This window comes from Galleria mellonella, unplaced genomic scaffold (assembly GCF_026898425.1).
Source record: "Galleria mellonella isolate WM207_F2 unplaced genomic scaffold, CSIRO_AGI_GalMel_v1 utg746, whole genome shotgun sequence".
NCBI classification, from domain to species: Eukaryota; Metazoa; Arthropoda; class Insecta; order Lepidoptera; family Pyralidae; genus Galleria; species Galleria mellonella.
In genome coordinates, this window is record NW_026442148.1 from 1,719,271 (window position 1) to 1,741,917 (window position 22,647).

At 39.3% G+C, this 22,647-nt stretch overlaps 1 protein-coding gene across 3 annotated transcripts in view; it reads left to right on the forward strand.

Moving 5' to 3' along the window:
* The window catches only part of LOC113519539 (MATH and LRR domain-containing protein PFE0570w-like), a 57,399-nt gene that overhangs the window by 13,749 nt on the left and 21,003 nt on the right, over positions 1-22,647 (forward strand). For 2 of the 3 annotated variants that reach the window (XM_052901083.1, XM_052901084.1), the window contains exons 3-9: positions 102-189; positions 2,309-2,431; positions 3,785-3,811; positions 4,588-4,649; positions 5,477-5,725; positions 6,949-7,010; positions 8,660-8,688. In XM_052901083.1, coding sequence (XP_052757043.1) covers positions 102-189; positions 2,309-2,431; positions 3,785-3,811; positions 4,588-4,649; positions 5,477-5,725; positions 6,949-7,010; positions 8,660-8,688 — 640 coding nt within the window. The remainder of the gene's footprint in view (positions 1-101; positions 190-2,308; positions 2,432-3,784; positions 3,812-4,587; positions 4,650-5,476; positions 5,726-6,948; positions 7,011-8,659; positions 8,689-22,647) is intronic. The other variant, XM_052901085.1, reaches the window with a different exon arrangement.

Sequence of the window (22,647 nt, forward strand, 5' to 3'; positions counted from 1 at the left end):
AGGTACCAAAGCAATCGACTTTTTTACAAATATATGTATATAAAAAAATATCATATTAATAAGAATGTTAATAAATATATAAATAAATTTTATTTTTACAGAGACCCAGAGAAAGCCAATTTACTAAAGGAGAAACATGAGAATAGAAAGAAAAAGTCCTCTGGATCTAGAACAAAGTCGAACGCTACCGTTAGTTGAATATTTTCTTGAATTAATTAATACTTTATTTGCATTATACAATATAGGAAATAAGCAAGACAATTAATAAATGCAACGATGCAGTTGTATATTGCATGGAAAAACATAGTATGTACCAGAGGGAGACTTTGTACAAAAGTCGATTGCTTGGCCACCTCTGTTCCATTCGTGTTTCTACCGTGAAGCAGTTGTGTTTTTATGGCTGTGTTTCGGTTTGAAGGGTGGGGATATGGCGTGAATTTACTGGGTACAGAGGAATAACACCTGAGTCCTCAGGAATGGTAACGCATGGGGATATCATGGGCGAAACAGTATACTCTGTTATGTCCATGGTACTGCTCATGTCTATAGGCGGTTACCACTTTCCATCAGGTGGGCCGTCAGCTTATTTGCCATTCTAAGTTGCATAAAAAAAAAACTATTTCAGACAATAATTGGGAAAACAGAAATGCAAGTAATTAGATTACTAAAAATCCCCCCTTCCATAAAGGATTAGTGTAGGATTAATTTAATCTAAATCAAAAATTACTAAGTACTTAATAATTAATCATATTTGTTATGTATTATTCAATTACGTGCAAAGATATCTTACATATACGTAAATATAACAATAATGCAATAAAAAATTTACTACTTACTATTGTTTATAGTACATTACTGCAGCGGCCAGCAACTGAGGCATTGATGGACGAACGTACAAATGTGGGCCGAGGTGTAACCGAGGCACACATACGTGAGTCCATCAATGCCTAGTTGTGGCCAAGGCTTGTATAGTACTTTTCTCAAACAATGCGCGGACATCAAAAACACAATTTTACTTTTTAAATTCAATGACGAATAACGAACAATAATAATTTTTCACGCGCCATAATGTTCCCTTGTTTTTTTTTCAAAAAACTGCTTTCTATTTGCAAGCCAGTTCGAAATTTAAATAAAACCTTTTATTAGTTACCTCCTTGGTAGCCATGTTTTGAAGTAAAAGGTCATTCCATTTTTAAATTACAGGACAGATATGAGTTTACATAGTAATTTATCTGGCCGCAAAACACGACAGATATGGATTTTCATACAACTTTTGTCGGCCGCTGCCCGCATGTATCTGGCCAGTACGGCAATTTTGATTTATCTCTAAGAAGATTGTCTAAATAATGCTCACATTTCCAAGCATGTTTGAGAAAAAATAATTAATTTTATTAATCAAAAGATTTTATTGTATAAAAGGCATACATTAAATTCGCTTTTTGTACCATATTTCCCATTGTCACGGAATGGGTAGTTTTAGGAAGCATGTAGGTACCTAGAGAAATCTATATTATTAGCTTCAGGTATATAAAACTGCGACATATGCTGAGTCAGGTGCTTTGTACAAACACTGCTACATACATTTTGTTATTTTTTTTTATGTTTTTCTTTTTATTCTAATTTCATATTGAAACAGTAATGTTATTATATAATTGTGTAATCTTTATTATTATGTTGTTATGTCATTTTTAACTATTGTATAATTCATATAATTTTTCTTAAAGAGCGATTGTATTTAATTAATGATATTATTTAAATGAAAAGTTTGTTTAGTGTATGTGTTAATAAAATAAATAAATATATTTTTTTTTATACAACTTAGAATGACAAACAAGCTGACGGCCCACCTGATGGAAAGTGGTAACCGTCGCCTATACACATGAGCAGTACCATGCACATAACAGAGTATACTGTTTCGCCCATGATACCCCCCGTGCGTTGCCATTCCTGAGGACTCAGGTGTTATTCCTCTGTACCCTGTAAATACACGCCATATCCTACCCTTCAAACCGAAACACAGCCATGCAAACACAACTGCTTCACGGTTGAAACACGAATAGGACAGAGGTACCCAAGCAATCGACTTTGGAAAAAAGTCTCCCTCTGGTAAATAAATATTATGATTAGATATGTCCCATCAGTATCAGGATAGTCCTTGCTCTATCCTAACAATGTAATGTAGTACCGCGTTCGTGATTTACTGTTCATCACAAAGATTCACTGGTAGGGAATGCTACAAGCATCAATTCCGTCTTTTGTACCTTGTTTTGTTTTCATTAATAAAGTTATTTAAATAAATAAATTACAGAAGTCTTGCGACTCGAGCAGTTCACACAACAATAATAAGAAATATAAACGCAATGACCATTACAATGTGGCTATGCACGAACCCCGCGACACGCGGTATACTCAGCCTGGGAAGCACAGTATTGTGAGTATGCATGATATTTTATTTACGTTAAAATATAACGTTATAAGTGTTAAACAAAGTGTTGGAGAGGGCTATGCTCGGCGTCTCTTTGCGTGATAGAATCCGAAACGAGGATATCCGCAAAAGAACCGACGTAACCGACATAGTTCGAAAGATAAGCAACCTGAAGTGGCAATGGGATGGTCACATAGCTCGAAGAACCGACAACCGATGGGGAAGAAAGGTTCTTGAGTGGCGACCGCGTACGCAAACGCAATGTAGGACGACCCCCCCCCCCCACTAGATGGAGTGACGACCTGAAATGCATTGCAGGGAGTCAGTGGATGCAGGTGGCTCAGGACCGTTCTTTATGGCAGTCTATGGGGGAGGCTTATGTCCAGCAGTGGACGGATAATTGCTGAGATGATGATGATGATGATGATGAAAGTTTAGACTAATTTCAAATATCAAAATCATTTATTTCCTTAAAAAAAATGTATAAGAAGAACAAATATTACTAATATAATAGAATTGTAACTGAATGGTATGTTTTTTTTTATACAACTTAGAATGGCAAACTGACGGCCCACCTGATGGAAAGTGATAACTGTCGCCTATAGACATGAGCAGTACCATGGACATAACATAGTATACTGTTTCGTCCACGATACACCTCATGCGTTGCCATTCGTGAGGACTCAGTTGTTATTCCTCTGTACCCAGTAAATTCACTGCCATATCGCACCCTTCAAACCGAAACACAGCCATGCAAACACAACTGCGTCACGGTAGAAACACGAATGGAACAGAGGTGCCCAAGTAAACGACTTTTGTACAAAGTCTCCCTCTGGTATGTGTGCATGGGAGATATTTAAGAAAAATTTATATAAACAGTATTAATAAAAACAATGGAAACTGTTCAAAATAATTTGTATTGTCTGGCTATATATTCCGGCGTTGCGTACAAAATATTACATCGAATTAGATGCGGTTTTTGTTTAATGAGTGATATAGAATTGTAACCCCACCCATGCTATCGGTATACACCGATGAAGCAGGTCAGTTAGCCCATCGTGACGAATTCAACAAGAATTGTTCACGATAGTTTCCAGGGGAACCACTTGGAGGTCGATCTAATAGGGCATATTGCTAGCAATGGGGCTGTCAAACTCCATTGCTAACAATCTCTTCCCCCCAATTAGATGCGGTTTTACTCCTGAAGGTCTGTCTTAAAATCTGGTGCATGTTTCACCTCGACACGCTATCTAGAAGAAGTCTATAACATTGGTCTTCATATTTCTGTGATCCATGCGTACGACGTAGGGGGCGAAAGGAACTAGTATTAAAATCAAGTTGTGTATTTGTTTGTTGCAGAGTGACAGAAAGGACAGCTGGTGTTGGGTAATATATATATATATATATACATATATGTATTTTTCACGCAATTTAGAATGACAAACAAACTGACGGTCCACCTGATGGAAAGTGGTAACCGTCGCCTATAGACATGTGCAGTACCATGGATATAACAGAGTATACTGTTTCGCCCATGATATCCCCCATGCGTTGCCATTTCTGAGGACTCAGGTGTTATTCCTCTGTACCCAGTAATTTCACGCAATATCTCACCCTTCAAACCGAAACACAGTTATGCAAACACAACTGCTTCACGGTTGAAACACGAATGGGACAGAGGTGGCCAAGCAATCGACTTTTGTACAAAGTCTCTCTCTGGTATAAACTTAAAAACCACTATTACTTCAAGATCAGCAAATCACCCCCAAGCCTCTACACAACGCCCCCATTTTTTTTCTGGGTCTCTTACAGCCCCTCTTTAGGCCTGCAGCGCCCAAAAGGGGGCGTTATCGCCCATTTTGGAAAAAAACTGCTTTAGATTATAAGGCGAACATTTGTACGTCACAATAAATCAATATCTGTAAAAACAATGTTCTGGCAAATAAATCTATCTATCTATCTATTTCAATATAAAAGTCTCTGCAAGGATTTGCTTACAGATTGCTCCTATTATAGTTTTTTTTTCAAATTCGTTACTGTAGTTTAGTTTTTAAATCAAAAAGACTGTTTTTACCACGATTGAAGAATTTTTTTTATGTGGGACACAATTTAAACAATGTGGATCAGAATTGAATTATGAATTGCCTTTTTTTCTGCTTAAGCGGACTGATACCGAAGTGCCAAAACCAAAATCGGATGATACATGCTCCTGGGTGTCTTGTGCGTAAGTTGTTTTATAAATTTTTACTACATCGTTTTGTTTATGCAACTTAGAATGGCAAGCAAGCTGACAGCCCACCTGATGAAAAGTGGTAACCGTTGCCTATAGACATGAGCAGTACCGTGGACAGTATAGGATAAAGTGTGTACCCAAGACGTTCTTCATGCATTGCCATACCCGAGGACTTTGGTTTGTTTAATGGATTTTTTTTTTTGATGGGTGAAAATGGTAAGGTAATCCCGCCTACGCTAACGGGATACGCTGGCGGAGCACCAGTGAAGGGTGATAGATGAGAATGAAAACAGGCCAGTAAGCCCATCATGATGAATTCATCAGGAATTAACCATGATAGTTTCCAGGGGGAACCGCGAGGAGGTCGGCCTGGTTGGGTATATTGCTAACAATGGGATTCTCAGTCTTAATTACTAACAATTCCTTTCACACCTTTTTTAATGGGTTAAAATGGAATGTTAATCCTGTTATCGGTATATACTAGCGAGGTACCAGTAAGGGATGATAGGTAAGAATGAATAGCAAGGTTTAACTGATCCGCCTATCGTGATGTACATCTGGAATTCAGCAAGATGGTTTCGAGAAGGAACCGCAGAGAAGTCGACCTAACAAACCGTTTAAACAACAAAACCGCATTAATAACAAACCCTTCCCTTATCTTCCCCCAAATTTTATGTGATGCCATGGATAAAACATACTCTGTTACGTCCACGGTACTGCTCATGTCTAAAAGCGATAGTTACCACTACCCATCAGGTGGGCCGTCAGCTCGGCATTCTAAATATGAAAGTCGGTTGTAAATTTCTTCCTTTGTCTAGATTGAAACAAATAGTCAGCTCAGAGTACACCTGCATCGCATGTCTAGCGCTAATGTTCACGCTAACAGTTGTGGCCGCGTTCTACTTCGTGTTCCGGACTGTACCCACAGTTAATAATGAAGTGAATTTGGAAAGTACAGCACCGGAATTCAACAGTGTAGGCCTGAGACGGAAGATAGAGATGCTGAATGAGAGAAAAGGACAAGGAATTAACGAGTTTGCTGGATACAGAGGCAGTTTCGATGATAGGTAAGCATTTTATTGAAGAATGTGACATGTCACTGGTTATTTGATTGGTATTATTTTGGTAATTGGTATCAATTCGGTGTGCTCAATAGAGCGAAGCATTGCTTCACGCCGGATCAGCGATTAATGCTGTACAAATCACAAATCCGGCCCCATATGGAGTACTGCCGTCACTTATGGGCGGGAGCACCTAGATACCAACTTGAACCCTTCGACTCGGTCAACGACGAGCTATGAGAATTGTCGATAATCCCAGGCTTGCAAGCGGTATCGAACCCTTAATTCTTAGGAGAGACTTTGTCTCACTATGCGTGTTCTACCGCTTGTATAACTTCCACGAACACTCAGGTTATGGAATGAGCTCCCTGCCGAGGTTTTCCCAAGAGACTACAGCATGAGGTTCTTCAAAAGGGGGGTAAAGAGGTTTCTTTAAGGTCGGCAACATGCGTAATACCCCTGGTATTGCAGGTGTTCACAGGGTACGGTAACCGCGTACCATCAGGCGGGCCGTATGCTTGATTGTTTAATTTGCTACCATTAGTATATGTTCGACTGCCAACACTCGAAGAGTGACCAGCACTATTACTAGCAGAAGTTCCACGACCTTCCATATCAGCCATCAATAGATTTAATTATAGATATATATTAATGATTAAATAAATATCTTCGATGTACAGACATATTTTATGGATGAGAACGGAATGGTAACCTGGTCCAGACTAACGGTACACACTGGCGGGGCACCAGTGAGGGTTGACAGGTGAGAATAAAAGGCAGGTCCGATAACCAATCGTGACGAATTTTACAAGAATTAACCACGATGGTTTCCAGAGGAAACCATGTGAAGGTCGACCTAATAGAGTTTTTTTTATACAACTTAGAATGGCAAACAAGCTGACAGCCCACCTGATGGAAAGTGGTAACCGTCGCCTATAGACATGAGCAGTACCGTGGACATAACAGAGTATACTGTTTCGCCCATGATACCCCCCATGCGTTGCCATTCCTGAGGACTCAGGTGTTATTCCTCTGTACCCTGTAAATTCACGCCATATCCCACCCTTCATACCGAAACACAGCCATGCAAACACAACTGCTTCACGGTAGAAACACAATATTGTTAGCAATGGGGCCGTTAGACTCCATCATTAACAATCCCTTCTTCCCCATTTTTTTTTTTTTATTGTAGTAAGATAATGTTTGGAGTATATCCACTTATTTTTCAGAAAAGATTTGGACGACACAGTATCCAGGCAACTGAGGGGTCTACCCGGTATTTCCGGACCAGGTATTGTAGTAAAATTAATAATTTCTCTAATACTAATACATATATATACGACGGCGGACCAGTATAAAACGTAGCGGGATGCCGTGCATATTATTACGGTGAATAGGCCGTTTCATTCTTCATCATCATATCATATTAGCTGTTTACTAATCACTGCTATGCAAAAGCCTTTCCCATAAGGTTTTGTCAGTAGTTGTCACGCTTAGCAGGCGGGTTGGCAACTGCTATTTTTTGTTTTTAATAAATGATAATGGAATGGTAACTCCGTCTACGTTATCGGTATACACTGGTGGAGCACTAGTTGAGGGATGATAGGTGAGGATGAAGCAGGTCAGTTAGCCCATTGTGACGAACAATAAATCAATTACGATGGTTTCCAGAGGGAACCACGAGGAGGTCGACCTGATATAGTATATTGCTAGCAATGGGGCTACTAATCCCCATTACTAACAATTCCTTCTCCTCCCTGGCAACTGCTTGAGTGGCCCGTTCTATGCCGGGACCACACTGTCAAAATACTTGGATTTAATTAAATTTTTTATTGTGAAAGGATGAAAATAATGAATTGTTTTTTTAATTAAATATTCGACCTGTTTAGAAATTAGAATTGTCTCTCCCATTCGTGTTTCTACCGTGAAGCAGTTGTGTTTGCATGGCTGTGTTTCGGTTTGAAGGTGGGATATGGCGTGAATTTACAGGGCACAGAGGAATAACACCTGAGTCCTCAGGAATGGCAACGCGTGGTGGGTATCATGTGCGAAACAGTATACTCTGTTATGTCCACGGTACTGCTCATGTCTATAGGCGATGGTTATCACTTACAGGGGGCGGTCAGCTTGTTTGCCATTCTAAATTGTATAAAAAAATAAATAAATACTATTTGACTTTAGAAGAGAGAAAGTGTTGGGACACTAAATACGACACGACGAACTTATTTATGAACATTACTAGCTTACAGACCCGGCTTCGCCCGAGTAGACGAAATTTACAAAAGTCAATACATATAACACCTGAGTCCTCAGGAATGGCAACGCATGGGGGGTATCATAGGCGAAACAGTATACTCTGTTATGTCCACCATACTGCTCATGTCTATAGGCGACGGTTACCACTTTCCATCAGGTGAACCGTCAGCTTGTTTGCCGTTGTAGAAAAGTGTGCAAGCTCATGTCCAACAGTGGACGTATAATGGCTGAAATAAATACATTTATATGTATTTATTATTAAAAAAAAATCAGTTAATTCAACTGATCGGTTATTTTATAGCATCTTACATGAAATTCTTAAAAAATTTTGATTGAAATCAGAATTCATTTTGAGAAATTGAAAAAAATAAAATAGACTTTAATTATGGCAAATTTTAATTATAAAACTAAACCACTGAATTGATTTTAATAAAATTTCTGTGATAGGACTAATCCTGTATATCCTTTCAGATAAAAAATATTTTTTTTCAAATCAGTTAACAACTGACGGAGTTATGAGGTGACAAACGTAAAAAAACACAACCGAATTGCGATTCATCTCCTTTTTGAAGTCGGTTAAAAAGAAATATTTTTTTAATTAATAGTAACAACTAATTGATATAAATTTATAAGACCTTTTTGTTTGTCTCATTATTTGAAATTAAAATGGCGTTCTTCTTTCAGAATTCGGGGAAACGAGTCTGCAGGATCTGGTAAGTTGTTTAGAAAAAATTTTAATATTATTTATGCCAATGGTTTCAAACTGGCAACATTTTTACCACGTGTCATAATTAATACATGAACAATTTTACATATTTCCCATAGATAAAAAAAAGAACTTGTATGTGGCGAACTAAAACATCAATTATGTTATTATCTATTATTATTAATACGTGAAACAAAAACTTTGTATCCCTTTTTTCGAAAATTGCGCGGACGGAGGAGTATGAAATTTGGCACACTTATAGTTTATATAGAGAAGGAGTGCGGAATATTTTTTTTTTAATTATGTTTGAAAAATAAATTAAATCAATAAAAAAAAACATTACACACACTACCATATATTTGACACACACACGCATGCATACTCTTTTGTTTACTGTTAAAGTCTGTGGTCGAATTGAGAATAGATTAATATTGTTTATCTGTTAACATTATTTGTCTATAGTCTTACTGAATGTCAAACGTAACCATAATAAATTCATTTATTACAATATTATGTTATGGTTGAATTTCCACCACTAGGCAACTACTAATATTTAAAAATATATGTTATACAATTTCTGAAAGTTTGAATTTTGATCGTAAACTAGTATTAAGTAACTTTTTCTGATACTTTTTTACGAATACTTTTTAAATCATTTTTTGTATGGTTTTAGTGTTTAACACGAGGGCTACACTGAAAAATTTTGGAACTGGCTACTTGAAAGCAATATAATAAAAAAAATGTTAACATTTTGAAAATGGAACTCGAATAATACAGAGTATATAATTTATTCGTATGTCATTAGTTTTACGGTTTGGCGGCAAATTGAAAATAGTCTGTGTAACGTTATCATGAACTTAACACGAGAAAATTTTCTTGCGATGATTTTTTACTACTTTCGATGTCATCTAAGTCAACAAGAAAGTTATGATAGACTACGATTGGCCTTTCACGATGAAGCCTCGTCTCGTGCCATTGTTTACAACTGGTTTAATGAGTTTAAACGTGGTCGTACTAGTCTCACCGATGATGTGCGTGAGGGACGGCCTTCTACGGCGACGACTGAAGATAACATCAGTGTTGTGCGGCGTATGATAGAGACTGACAAAAGAGTGACCTATCAGCAGATCCGGGCAAGCTTAGGGATTGGTATGAGTCAAGTGCACAAAATCCTCCATGAACATTTGGCGATCAGGAAGCTTTGTGCACGGTGGATACCTCATAATTTGACCGAAGCTCAAAAACTCTGTCGTGTTGATTGGTGCCGTGAAATGCATGAAAGATTTAACGGAGGTGACTCGAGAGACGAAAGCTATCAGCTTGTTTGCCATTCTAAGTAATATAAAAAAAAAAACATACAAAATTTGTAAAGATGTTTTTGGGCGTGCTCCCTCTAGATGCGGGTAAGAAACATCGACAATATGTCTCATAAAGCCATCGCGCCGTACTACGACAGACTTACAGCTCCCTCTGGTGTTCCACAACATAAATATTTGTAGCCAACACGACGCGACGGCAACAAGCAAAGCCTTTGACGCAATGTTTTGGGAGTCATTTTTATCAATCAGACATTTAAATACTACCATCGCTACTCGCATTTGTTTTTTTTTCACCATAGACTATAAAGTGTAATTAAAAAAATTTTATTTCATTAATCTGTCGTGATTAGTTTTTTTCTCACCATAGACTGTGTAATTTAGAAAGTTTGTTTTTTATTAATCTGTGATGTAAAAATATTGGCGGGAAATCGTTATTTCGTGGTTTTTTTTATTTTTTTTTAATGAGTGATAATGGAATGGTAAACCCACCCGCGCTACCGGTATACACCGGCGGGGCATCAGTGAGGGATGATCGATAAGGATGAAGTAGGTCAGTTAGCCCATCGTGACGAATTCAACAAGAATTGTTTACGATAGTTTCCAGGGGGAACCACGTGGAGGTCGACCTGATATTGCTAGCAATGTCGAACTCCATTGCTAACAATCCCTTTGCCCCCAAATTTATTTCGTACATACTAATACAGATTGATTGAATAAATGAATACACTTTATTTGCATTATACAATATAGGGAATAAGCGAGACAATTAATAAATATAACGATACAGTTGTATAAGTATAGTGAGGCGGTCTTATTGCTGAGAGCGATCTTTACAAGGCAATGGACTATATGTGGTACAAGTAGGTATGACAATATAGTAAGATTAAGCAATTTTAAAATAATTATGCTTTTTCTTTGCCAATTTTGAACTGATTTTAATGACTTTTTTGGTAATCGAAAGTTCATTCTACCGTCTCATTTCAATTTTCTGATTATTGAAACTGTCGTTTTTGTTTGCGGGGCAAAACAAAAAACTACTTGTCGCAAAACAAAGTCTATATGTAAATACACAATATTTACAATGCAACCTGCATTTGCGAAATGTCTCGTCGTTTACATACTGTTTGTATACTTACTAGGAATGGATAATATATAGCAATTTCCATATATTTTAGTTACAATATCTTTTTTTTATACAACTTAGAATGGCAAACAAGCTGACGGCCCACCTGATGGTAAGTGGTAACCGTCGCCTATACACATGAGCAGTACCATGGACATAACAGAGTTGACTGTTTCGCCCATGATTCCCCCCATGCGTTGCCATTCCTGAGGACTCAGGTGTTATTCCTCTGTACCCAGTAAATTCACGCCACATCCCACCCTTCAAACTGAAACACAGCCATGCAAACACAACTGCTTCACGGTTGAAACACGAATGGGATAGAGGTACTCAAGCAATCGACTTTTGTACAAAGTCTGCCTCTGGTAACGATGCTCTATCTATATAGTCTAAAGCATAAAGGAACAAAAGGCGGTCTTATCGCTAGGGCAATCTCTAACAGACAACCTTTGGTTAAAGGAGAACGGAGAGAAGTGGACCTATCATCCCTCACTGGTGCCCCGACAGCGTATACCGACAGCGCAGGCGGGGTTACCATTCCATTGTCATGCATTCCACTCTGTCTCACTAGATTTTAATTCACGATATAAACTCATTTACACATTTACCATATTAGTAACATTTATTGAGGATATTCGAATCGAGTTACCATGGTACGGGAATATCGCTAACCCTCACGCCAAAGGGATTACCGGATAGTGGGTAAACCGCGGGATGTGTACAGTCGGCCACATATATTTTACTGTTGATGTCGTGTCTTACGTTTACGGCGGGACGTATTGTAAATTCAATAATGGCGTATGTTATGCACCGTTACTGGTTTGTTTTTAACTAGCAGTCCGTCCCGGCTTTGTACGGCTTTTTTATACCACTGAGGTGACAAGCATACGGCCCACCTGATGGTAAATGGTTACTGTAGCTTATGGATATTTGCAACATTAGTGGTCTAAGGTGCGAGTTGCGGACCCTAATATAATATCTGTCTTAGGAGGGGGGGGGGGTGTTGTTAGTAAGGCGGAGGTTAGCCCCCATTGCTATTAATATACCATCATCATCATATCAGGTCGACCTCCACGCGGTTCCCCCTGGAAAGTATCGTGACTAATTTATCGTTGAATTCGTCACGATGGGCTAACTGACCTACCGCTTCATCCTCACCTATCACCTCTCACTGGTACCTCGCCAGTATATACCGATAGCGCAGGCGGAGTTGCCATGCCATTTTCATCTATTAAAAAAATATAATATCTGCCTATATATATATATATATATATATATATATATATATATATATATATATATATATATATATATATATATATATATATATATATATATACAAACATACACAATAATATGACAACATTTTCGAATGGGTTAATTTTTTTTTTCTATAAACTTTACCAATCGCTCCCAGCCCGTCGCCAACCGAACCCCAAATGAAAGTATTTTTTTTTATTCTCCCCGTCCTCGCATTGTGTCCGCCGTATTATATCTATCCACCCCACAAAGCTATTGTCTCCGTGATGTATTACTAAACGGCGTGCTTTATTTGAATGCTGCCACGGATATTTATTGGGTGTTTCTTGTATTTTATTTGGTGCTACCTTATTTTATGATGGAAGGACGAATTTACCTACCAGAGGGAGACTTTGTACAAAAGTCGATTGCTTGGGTACCTCTGTCCCATTCGTGTTTCAACCGTGAAGCAGTTGTGTTTGCATGGCTGTGTTTCGGTTTGAAGGGTGGGATATGGCGGGAATTTACTGGGTACAGAGGAATAACACCTGAGTCCTCAGGAATTGCAACGCATGGGTGGTATCATGGGCGAAACAGTATATTCTGTTATGTCCATGGTACTGCTCATGTCTATAGGCGACGGTTTCCACTTTCCATCAGGTGGGTCCGGCCTGCGCTATCGGTATACGCTGGCGGAGCACCAATGAGGGATGATAGGTGACGATGAAAAGGCAGGTCAGTTAGTCCATCGTGATGAATATACCTGGAGTTCAGCATGATTGTTTCCAGGAAGGAATACAGGGAGGTCGACATTGATAGGGTATATTGCTAGCAATGAGACTGGTAGTCCGTTTTACTAATAATCCCTTCCCCCCGGACTCAAGTGTTATTCCTCTGTACCCTGTAAATCCCACCCTTCAAACCGAAACACAGCCATGCAAACACAACTGCTTCACGGTAGAAACACGAATGGGACAGAGGTACTCAAGCAGACGTCTGAAAAAAGTTTGTTTCTAATAAACAAATAAAGGACAGTATATTCCTTATTAAAAGGCCGGCAGCACACCTGCAATGCCGCTGGTGTTGCGGGTGATCACGGGCGGCGGTAGTCACTTACCATCAGGTGAGCCGCATGCTCGTTTGCCCCCTGTGTTGTAAAAAACACATGTTTATAACTAAATTTCCCGCGTAAAACCGCGCGGCGGCGTTAGTGTATCACGAAGTGCTGTAAATCAATTTTCCCATAGGCGATACTTATAAGATTCTACGCAAAAAGCCACTTAAACGAAGTTGGGTTTTTAAATTACATATTGCCAAACGGAATTGAACCTCTGGTTAAGTGAGCGCAATACGGTCTATTTTCGGTCGCCGCGCGTACACAAGTGCCAACCCTCTCCGAAGATAAATATTAATATGTTTTGTTGCGTAATCAATTATTTGCCACGTCTTAAAGTGTACAGGGTGTTCAAAATTCGTGGTAAAATGGAAAAGGTACATAAGAAAAACTATTACAGGGGGGCTTTATGAACGCCAGAGAACCCAAAGCAATGATTTTCAGTTTCTCTGTTTGTCTGTACGTTTGTGCACGCTAATCTCAGAAACGGCTTAACAGATTTGAATTCGGTTTTCGCTAATGTATTGCGGTTTACTTCATTTAACATTTAGTGTTTGTTTTATTTCAATCGGTTCATAAATAAAGATGGGGGGTATCATGTGCGAAACAGTATACTCTGTTATGTCCACGGTACTGCTCATGTCTATAGGCGACGGTTACCACTTTCCATCAGGTGGGCCGTCAGCTTGTTTGCCATTCTACGTTGTATAAAAAAAAAAATGCAACAATTTTACATGTTAATAATGTCACATACAAATAAGATTATAATAATTAGTCTGAAGTTGTATAAAAAAAAAAAAGAATTAATGAATTAATAATAATAACAGTTAACATAATAGTAACTCCAGTATTTTTTTTTAATGAGTGAAAATGGTATGGTAACCCCGCCTGCACTAACGGGATACGCTGGCGGAGCACCAGTGAAGGGTGATAGGTGAGAATGAAAACAGGCCAGTTAGCCCATCATGATGAATTCATCAGGAATTAACCATGATAGTTTCCGGGGGAACCGCGAGGAGGTCGACCTGGTTGGGTATATTGCTAGCAATAGGATTCTCAGTCTCCATTACTAACAATCCCTTTCCCCCAATAACTCCAGTATTGTATCTAGTCATATAAAAAATAAAATATTTTTTTTATGTTTGAAAACTCAACCTACTGTATATATTAAGGGCTTGTAACCACCTACAAATCATATCTGGGCTCAGTGTCTTAAGGCCACGTATTTATTCCGTCCCAGTAGACTGCGCCTTAAATGATTTGTTGCCTTCAGACATTGGGACACACCAGCTCCTTTCTCGTTTCTCCAATCGTTCTGTCTCGCTCGCGCGTCACGTGATTTATATTGGGATAAGACGACGCGTAAAAGTTTCTACATGGATGTCCTTCTTTAAAGAAATCCCCGTTCGACAATCAATAAGGTTAAGCGACGTTAACTGCGGCCATTGTTTGGATGGGTGGCTATGTATGGGAGTTTACAAAGTCGAAGAGGTTAAAGTGCAGTGGAACGCGATCAGCTTCAGATGGGTGACCACAATGGTTGAACTAGAGAACGGTTTTTTTTAAATGGATGATAATGGAATGGTAAATACGCCTGAGCTAACGATATACGCTAGCGGGGCACCAGTGAGGGATGATGGATGAGAATGGAAAGGCAGGTCTTTTTTTATGATTTGCGGTACAGTATTTAAGGCTTCCAGTCCTCGCTATTGAATACGGGTGACGGAATGCCTATACAAGAGGGTATATGGTGGGCGCAGTTTAGACGCAATATTTGAGGAGCATTAGGAAGGTACTACGGCCGGATACTGCAACAAATGAGTATATGGTCGGCCCCCGAACTGGCGACCTCTGCTGTCCACCGGTCCCCAATTCGGACGACCGAACATCGGCCGTAAAAGATGACGCAGGGCGTCGGAAAGGCAGGTCAGTTAGCCCATCGTGATGAATACATTTGGAATTCAGCACGATAGTTTCCGGGGGGAGCACGTAAAGTCGACCTGACAGGGCATATTGCTAGCAATGGGACTGGTAGTCCGCATTACTAACAATCCCTTCCCCCTTCTATGAAACGGTTTAATTGAATAAAAAAAAAAAGAAAACATTGTAACCAAAATTTTCAGAAAAAGAATGTATCTAATTGTTTACAGTTTATAATTACTCCTCTCCATCCAAAGGTTGTTTGGAAGAGATCGCTCTTAGCGATAAGGTCGCCCATTGTTTTCTCACTGTGATTATTTATATCTAGAATATCCAAGACTGTATCTCGATACACTTTGGCTGAAATTTTCACTCCTTTTTCACAGAAATGTAGTATTGTGACTTCTTGATCAGACACGCCCCACCAAACCATCACTGACGCACGATGATGACCACGTTGTACTTTTCCGACCACTTGAGCAGCTTTAGAACTGTGAGCGTACACTTTTTTTTTTAAACACAAAATAGTCAAGCTCAGTTTATTGCTTTGCCCTTAAAAGAGCAAAACACTGATATTTTGCTGTGGCCAAGAGTCAGTCACTTTATCATTTTGCTCACTGCAGTGTTCTTCAATCGTGATTTTTTTTCATCGGTAAAGAGGATATTTCTGTGCCTTTCACCTTCGCGACAGAAGGCGTTTTGATCGATCCACTCTCTTTAATTGTAAAGATTGATTTAGGGCATGTCCTGTACATCGACGATAAGCACCGATCTTCAGGTCTTGTTTTATAATACGCGACAGAGTTCTAGGGGGAATCTTCATTTCTCGCGAAAACATTTTTTGCTTTCTAATGGGATTTCGACGAATTCTGGCTTTAACAGCATTAACAGCCTTTGCAGTTCTATCAGTACGCGGCCGCCCCGATCTTTTCTGGTCTTCGACAGAGGAAGTGTCGTTGTATCTGTTGATAGTACGATATACGGACATACGGCTGATACCAAGCTTTCGAAGTGGAATACGACCGACGGCTCCATACCCACTTTGTGCAAGGCGTTCACTGCAATCCTATTTTCTCTAACACCCCATTCTATATTGCAATTTGATAATGAACACGTAAAAATATGTGAAATGGCGCGAAATCGAACGAAGTCTTTAAAATAATAAACGTGTTCCAAATTCATAATAACTAAAATGTTGAAAAAAAGAAAAGTTTAGATATAACAGTATTTATGGCCAGACTTGTTCATTTTTTTTTTGTGCAATAAAGAATAAGTAAATAAATTATAACAATCACTTCAAGTGAAAAACTTATTTTTTAATATACAAAATCATAAGAAAAAAGATACCAAAGAGGTGCATCATGCGCACTATCTATGGGTAAATGTTACAGAACGTGAATTAATTAATTTAAAAATTTGCAACTAGCAATCACTGTTTAGTAAATGAAACATTAACTCCTTGATTCTCTCATATTTGTCGTCAACGCTGCATATTTCACGGCGCTTGTATTTAGGGGAAGTTCACTTGTATGTATTTTTAACATTCCCTTTTAATGCTAGACTGTAATCTAGGATTGCCTGAGGGAGTCCATTGTTTGCTAGCCGCCGACGGACGGACGCCGCTTTGTCGTACTTACACAGGCTTACAATTATTATCCGAGGTAATATCTGTTGAAAGTAAAATGTAAAAAAAAAATGCACATCACTATAGGTATCAGGAATCGTGTCTGTAAAGTCCAGGATATGTAGAATGACTAAGGAAAACATTTTATCTAACGCCATCTGATGAGTCTGTTTTCTGTTTGAGATGCAATAAAAAGTTCTTAAGAATAAAAAAAAAAAATTAAAAACTTGAGAAATAAGATTTTGTATACAAACTTTATCATATTTGTCTTTTTAAATTATCTTCATTTAGGTTTTTTTTTATGCAACTTAGAATGGTAAACAAGCTGACGGCCCACCTGATGGAAAGTGGTAACCGTCGCCTATAGACATGAGCAGTACCATGGACATAACAGAGTATACTGTTTCGACCATGATACCCCCCATGCGTTGCCATTCCTGAGGACTCAGAGAAAAAACTCTGTACCGTGTATTTTTTTGTAAATTTTTGTAATGTTTAAAATGAGATGATTTTTTCTTAAAGATCTCCCATCGACAGACTAGTAAGACGATATATATCGTCCGCCCCTACTAACAACATACGGAACCGCCTCATTTGTAAGTGTGCCGTGCAAATTGATCCCCAATGAGCGAGCCTATCACCATATATTTATTGCTCGTACACCAACGGGAAATACAATTAGAAGGAGACGAAACGGGAGGCGGGAATTCATAAATATCATTGTTTAATTACCGAGCTAACAGGTGCGAGCGACGCCGGCGGATTAAGTTAGCGTTAAGGTAAAAATACGGGCTGTACTCTGAACGGAGTAGCGATAGAGTGTAAGTTAGTTTTAACTTAAAACTTTAAGTACTGCAGCCTTGTATTGTAGGTAATTTTATTCTTCATATCAGCCTTTTTGTCCACTGTTGGACATAAGCCCCACACGGCCCCATAAGTGCCACGCTTGGCGGAGAGATGGGCAACGGCGGTTAGGCTTTGGAGGTGTTTTAAGAGGGACGCCGCTGCCCATCCCTCGTCCTCCCTTAGCCGCCTCTTACGACACCCACGGGAAAGGAAGGGGTGGCCTATTCTATGCCGGGACCACACGGCAATCTCTATTGTATTATCCTTAATTAATTATAAATGTGAAAGTGAGTTTGTTTGTTACCGTATAACGCCTATTTTTGGCTATACACATTACGAGCTACCTGTAGATGTTTTTCCAAGAGACTACAGCATGGAGTTCTTCAAAAAATGGATAAAGAGATTTCATCAGGGTCGGCAACGCGCGCGTAATGCCCCTGGTATTACACGCGTTCATAGGCTACGGTAACCGCTTACCATCAGGTTGCCTGGAAGAGATCGCTCTTAGAGATAAGGTCGCCCATTGTTTTCTAATTGTGATTATTTCTTGTAATTATTTATATTTATAATAAGTTTACTATTGTAATCTTTTGGAGGGAACAATAAAGAGTATCTATCTATCTATCTATATAGGGTAGAGAAGGATGCAGGCCAATTTTTGGTCACAACAGAATATCAGTGCGTTGCTCTTGTAAGGGCGAAGCATTAAGCTCAGTTGTGACCATTTTGTATTGTTAAGGCACACGCACAAAAGGAAAAATTGTACTTGGCTTTATGTATTTTTTTTTAATCATTTCTCTTATCTTGCTTTTTATGTACATCTGTCTGTTATAATTTGTGTGCTGTAAGTAATGCAAATAAATTATCTATCTATCTATCTTTTTATCACGGTTAGTAAACATGTTCTGGGCTTACAGACGAAGTCGCGGGTAAAAGCTAGTAACATAATAAAAGCAAACAATTTGTAACGATAGATGGATTTTTGTTACTCTTTCATGCAAAAACTACTGAATGGATTTGAATGAAATTTGGTACACGAGTAGGTTATGTTTTTTTTTACAACACAGGAGGCAAACGAGGCATGCGGCTCACCTGATGGTAAGTGACTACCGCCGCCCTTGATCGCCTTTTAAAAAGGAATATACTCTTTTCTTGAAGGTTATGCTGTCGTATTGGTACGGAAATACTGCTGCTGAAAGTTGATTCCAAAGAATGGTTGTGCGTGGAAGAAAGTGCCTTGAAAAACGCACGGTGGAGGACCGCCACTCGTCCAGATGGTCGGGATGAAATTTTAGTTTACGGCGGGTTGTACGATGGTGAAAATCAGCAGCAGGCATCAATCCGAACAGTTCCTCAGAGCATTTCCTTTTTCATTAACTGGGTGAGCTTTACAGTCTCGCAGTACTCTCACCCAGGGAAGCATCAATACAATGAAACATATGTATAAATAAAATTTTAATCAAATAAAAATAACATTATATGTTAAATCTCTGAACACAAACATTGCATGGTTAAGGGATTGTCAGTAATGGGGTCGAATGTACCCATTGCTAGCAATACACCTTATCAGGTTGACCTCCACGTGTTTCCCTCTGGAAACCATCGTGAACAATTCTCGTTGAAACGTCACGATGGGCTAACTGATCTACTTCATCCTCACCTATCATCTCTCACTGGTGCTCCGCCAGTGTATACCGATAGCGCGGGCGGGGTTACCTTTCCATTGTCATCCATTAAAAAAAAACAATTCATGGTCAGCCGATGAAACTCAAGCAAGTTGGAGGTAAACACGTCCAATTTCTGGATACCGGCTCAAAACATCATTGGGCAGTTTCAACGTAAGAGAGACAGGAGCTTGCTTTGCCAACTCTGTTCTTCTTAACGGAATATCGAATAAGTGCAGTCTTTATATATCTCCTAACTTCCCGGTCCCGGCATAGAATGGACCACCCTTTCCTTTCCCGTGGGTGTCGTAAGAGACGACTAAGAGAGGTCGTGGGATAGGCAGCAGCGTCTCTCTTAACAAATCTGTAAAAGCCTAACTGCGGTTGCCAACCCGCCTGCCAAGCCTGGCAACTACTGGCGAAAGTCCCCTTATGGGGGAGGCTTATGTTCAGCAGTGGACAGTTAAGGGTTGAAATATTAATGTATATTTCCTATCTTAACACTCGCCTCTGTTTACACGCGTTTGGTGAAGCTGTACAGGCCATCAGTGGCCAATAGCGGTACACGGTTAGAAAAAAAAACACATAGGATACTTGATGTAGTGATTCGTGCGAGCGAATCCACAGTATACAACTAGTATATGAACAAATGACTCTGATTTCTAGATTTCTATCTAAAGTTCCCGTCAGACGGACGGACGGACGGTGAATAACAAAACATTATCGTTTAGAGGCAGTAAAATGTCTTACAAACATCGGACTATACCATCACGACAACGCACAAAGGGGCCGGCGACGTATAAAAATAAAGGACGTCTGTTTTTCATTCAAAGTTCAAGTTTCATTCGGTCCACCCGTTGGAATGGGACAATCTAGAATAGTTTAGGGGACAGACTAGGCATAGATAATTTGGATATCGATCCGATATCTATATATTGGGTTTTGGATATTTGAAGGCGGAAAAAACGTTATCACCCATTTCGATATCGCCTATATCGGTCGGATATCTATTTTCAAATGTGTTAAAAGTGTGTTATTCAATACTAGCGGCCCGTCCCGGCGTCGCACGGGTGGCCATTAAGGCTGCACACGCGACGGAAGCTTAAAAATGGAGTAACTTCTCCCGTTTTCCCAACATTTCCCTTCACTGCTCTGCTCCTATTGATCGTGGCGTGATGAAAAGTATATTATAACCTGTCCGGAAGTATAAAGAATAATTGTACAAAGTTTCGTTAAAATCCGTCGAGTAGTTTTTGTTTCTATAACGAACATACAAATAGACAGACAAAAATTTTACTAATTGCATTTTTGTCATCAGTATCGATCACTAATCACCGCCTGATAGTTATTTTGGAAATATATTTCAAATACAGAATTGACCTCTCTACAGATTTATTATAAGTATAGAAGATTATTTTTTTGGATAAAAAACTTTTAACGTATTTGTTATCAATCCATCATTAAGACAGATATATATTTATTTACCTATGTTACTACTCGTGTGATGGTGACGCCCTCTGGTGGGATAAAAAGGTCGTTAGTATTGGGAATTAGTGAATTCCATTGCTAGCAGTGTATAGGGAGATTTCCTCTTGATGCCTTCAAGAAACCACCATGGTTTATTCCCGGGGAATTCGTCACGATGCACCAATTGACATTTTTTTTATGCAATTTAGATTGGCAAACAAGCAGACAGCCCACCTGGTGGAAAGTGATAATCGTCGCCTATACACATGAGCAGTACCGTGGACATAACAGAGTATACTGTCCGAGTTCTAAGGACTCGGGTGTTATTCCTCTATACCCTGTAAATTCACGCCATATCCCACCCTTCAAACCGAAACACAGCCATGCAAACACAACTGCTTCACGGTTGAAACACGAACGGGACAGAGGTACCCAAGCAATCGACTTTTGTAACAACAACGCCCCCTGTCTCCCGGACTAGGATGTTATGATGAGACCGGCAAAAAACCTTTTCGGTCGGTCCAGACGCGCTTTCAGTTAACATTTTAACCTCTCGACATACCTTGATGTTTTTCTACGTACCGTTTATTTTAAGTTCACGTACTTACGGTTGGCGGAGACTTGAATAGTTAAATGTTACTCTATATATTTCTCACAAAGCAAGCCAGAAACTGCATTCGCGTTAAGGGTATCATTTTTAACCGACTTCAAATATAAATTTTTACCCAGAGGGAGACTTTGTACAAAAGTCGATTGCTTGGCCATCTCTGTCCCATTCGTGTTTCTACCGTGAAGCAGTTGTGTTTGCATGACTGTGTTTCGGTTTGAAGGGTGGGATATAGCGTGAATTTACTGGGTACAGAGGAATAACATCTGAGAGCCTCAGGAATGGCAACGCATGGGTGGTATCATGGGCGAAACAGTATACTCTGTTATGTCCACGGTACTGCTCATGTCTATAGGCCACGGTTACAACTTATCATCAAGTGGGCCGTCAGCTTGTTTGCCATTTTAAATATCAAAAACAATTTAAGATTGTGTTTCGAAACAGAAACACCGACTTCAATTGTAACAAAACCAGTTATTTCGATCTAAAAACTAAACTACTTAACTGATTTTGATAAAATTTTCCATTACCTTAAGGTTGTCTTGTAAAGATTGCTCTCAGCAATAAGACCGCCTCACTGTACTTATACAACTGTATCGTTGCGTTTGTAAATTGTCTTGCTTATTCCCTATATTGTATAATGCAAATAAAGTATACACATTCATTCATTTATACACGACCAGTCTGTAAGTACATCTTTCCAGATAAGAGAAGAATTTTTCAAATCGGTTCACAACTGAGTTATGAAGTGAATGTGTTATGAAGTGAAGACTCTGTTTTCCGCGCTCAGCCTCTCATTTGGGCCGTTGTGCGTATGAGTCGTGGCTAGTACAGCCAGCCCAGCTCCGCCCAGAAGCGCAGAAGCCTCCTGGGTTCTTCACAGGCCTCACGGAGCGACCACACCGTTCCGAGGATTTCTAAACGTTGATGGGCCACAGCCTCACATTCCAGGATTACGTGAGCGGCCGTTTGTTCGGCGTCGAAACAGCCTCGACATAGAGGCCTGTCTGTGGCTCCTATTGTGTATAAATGTTTGTTTAATG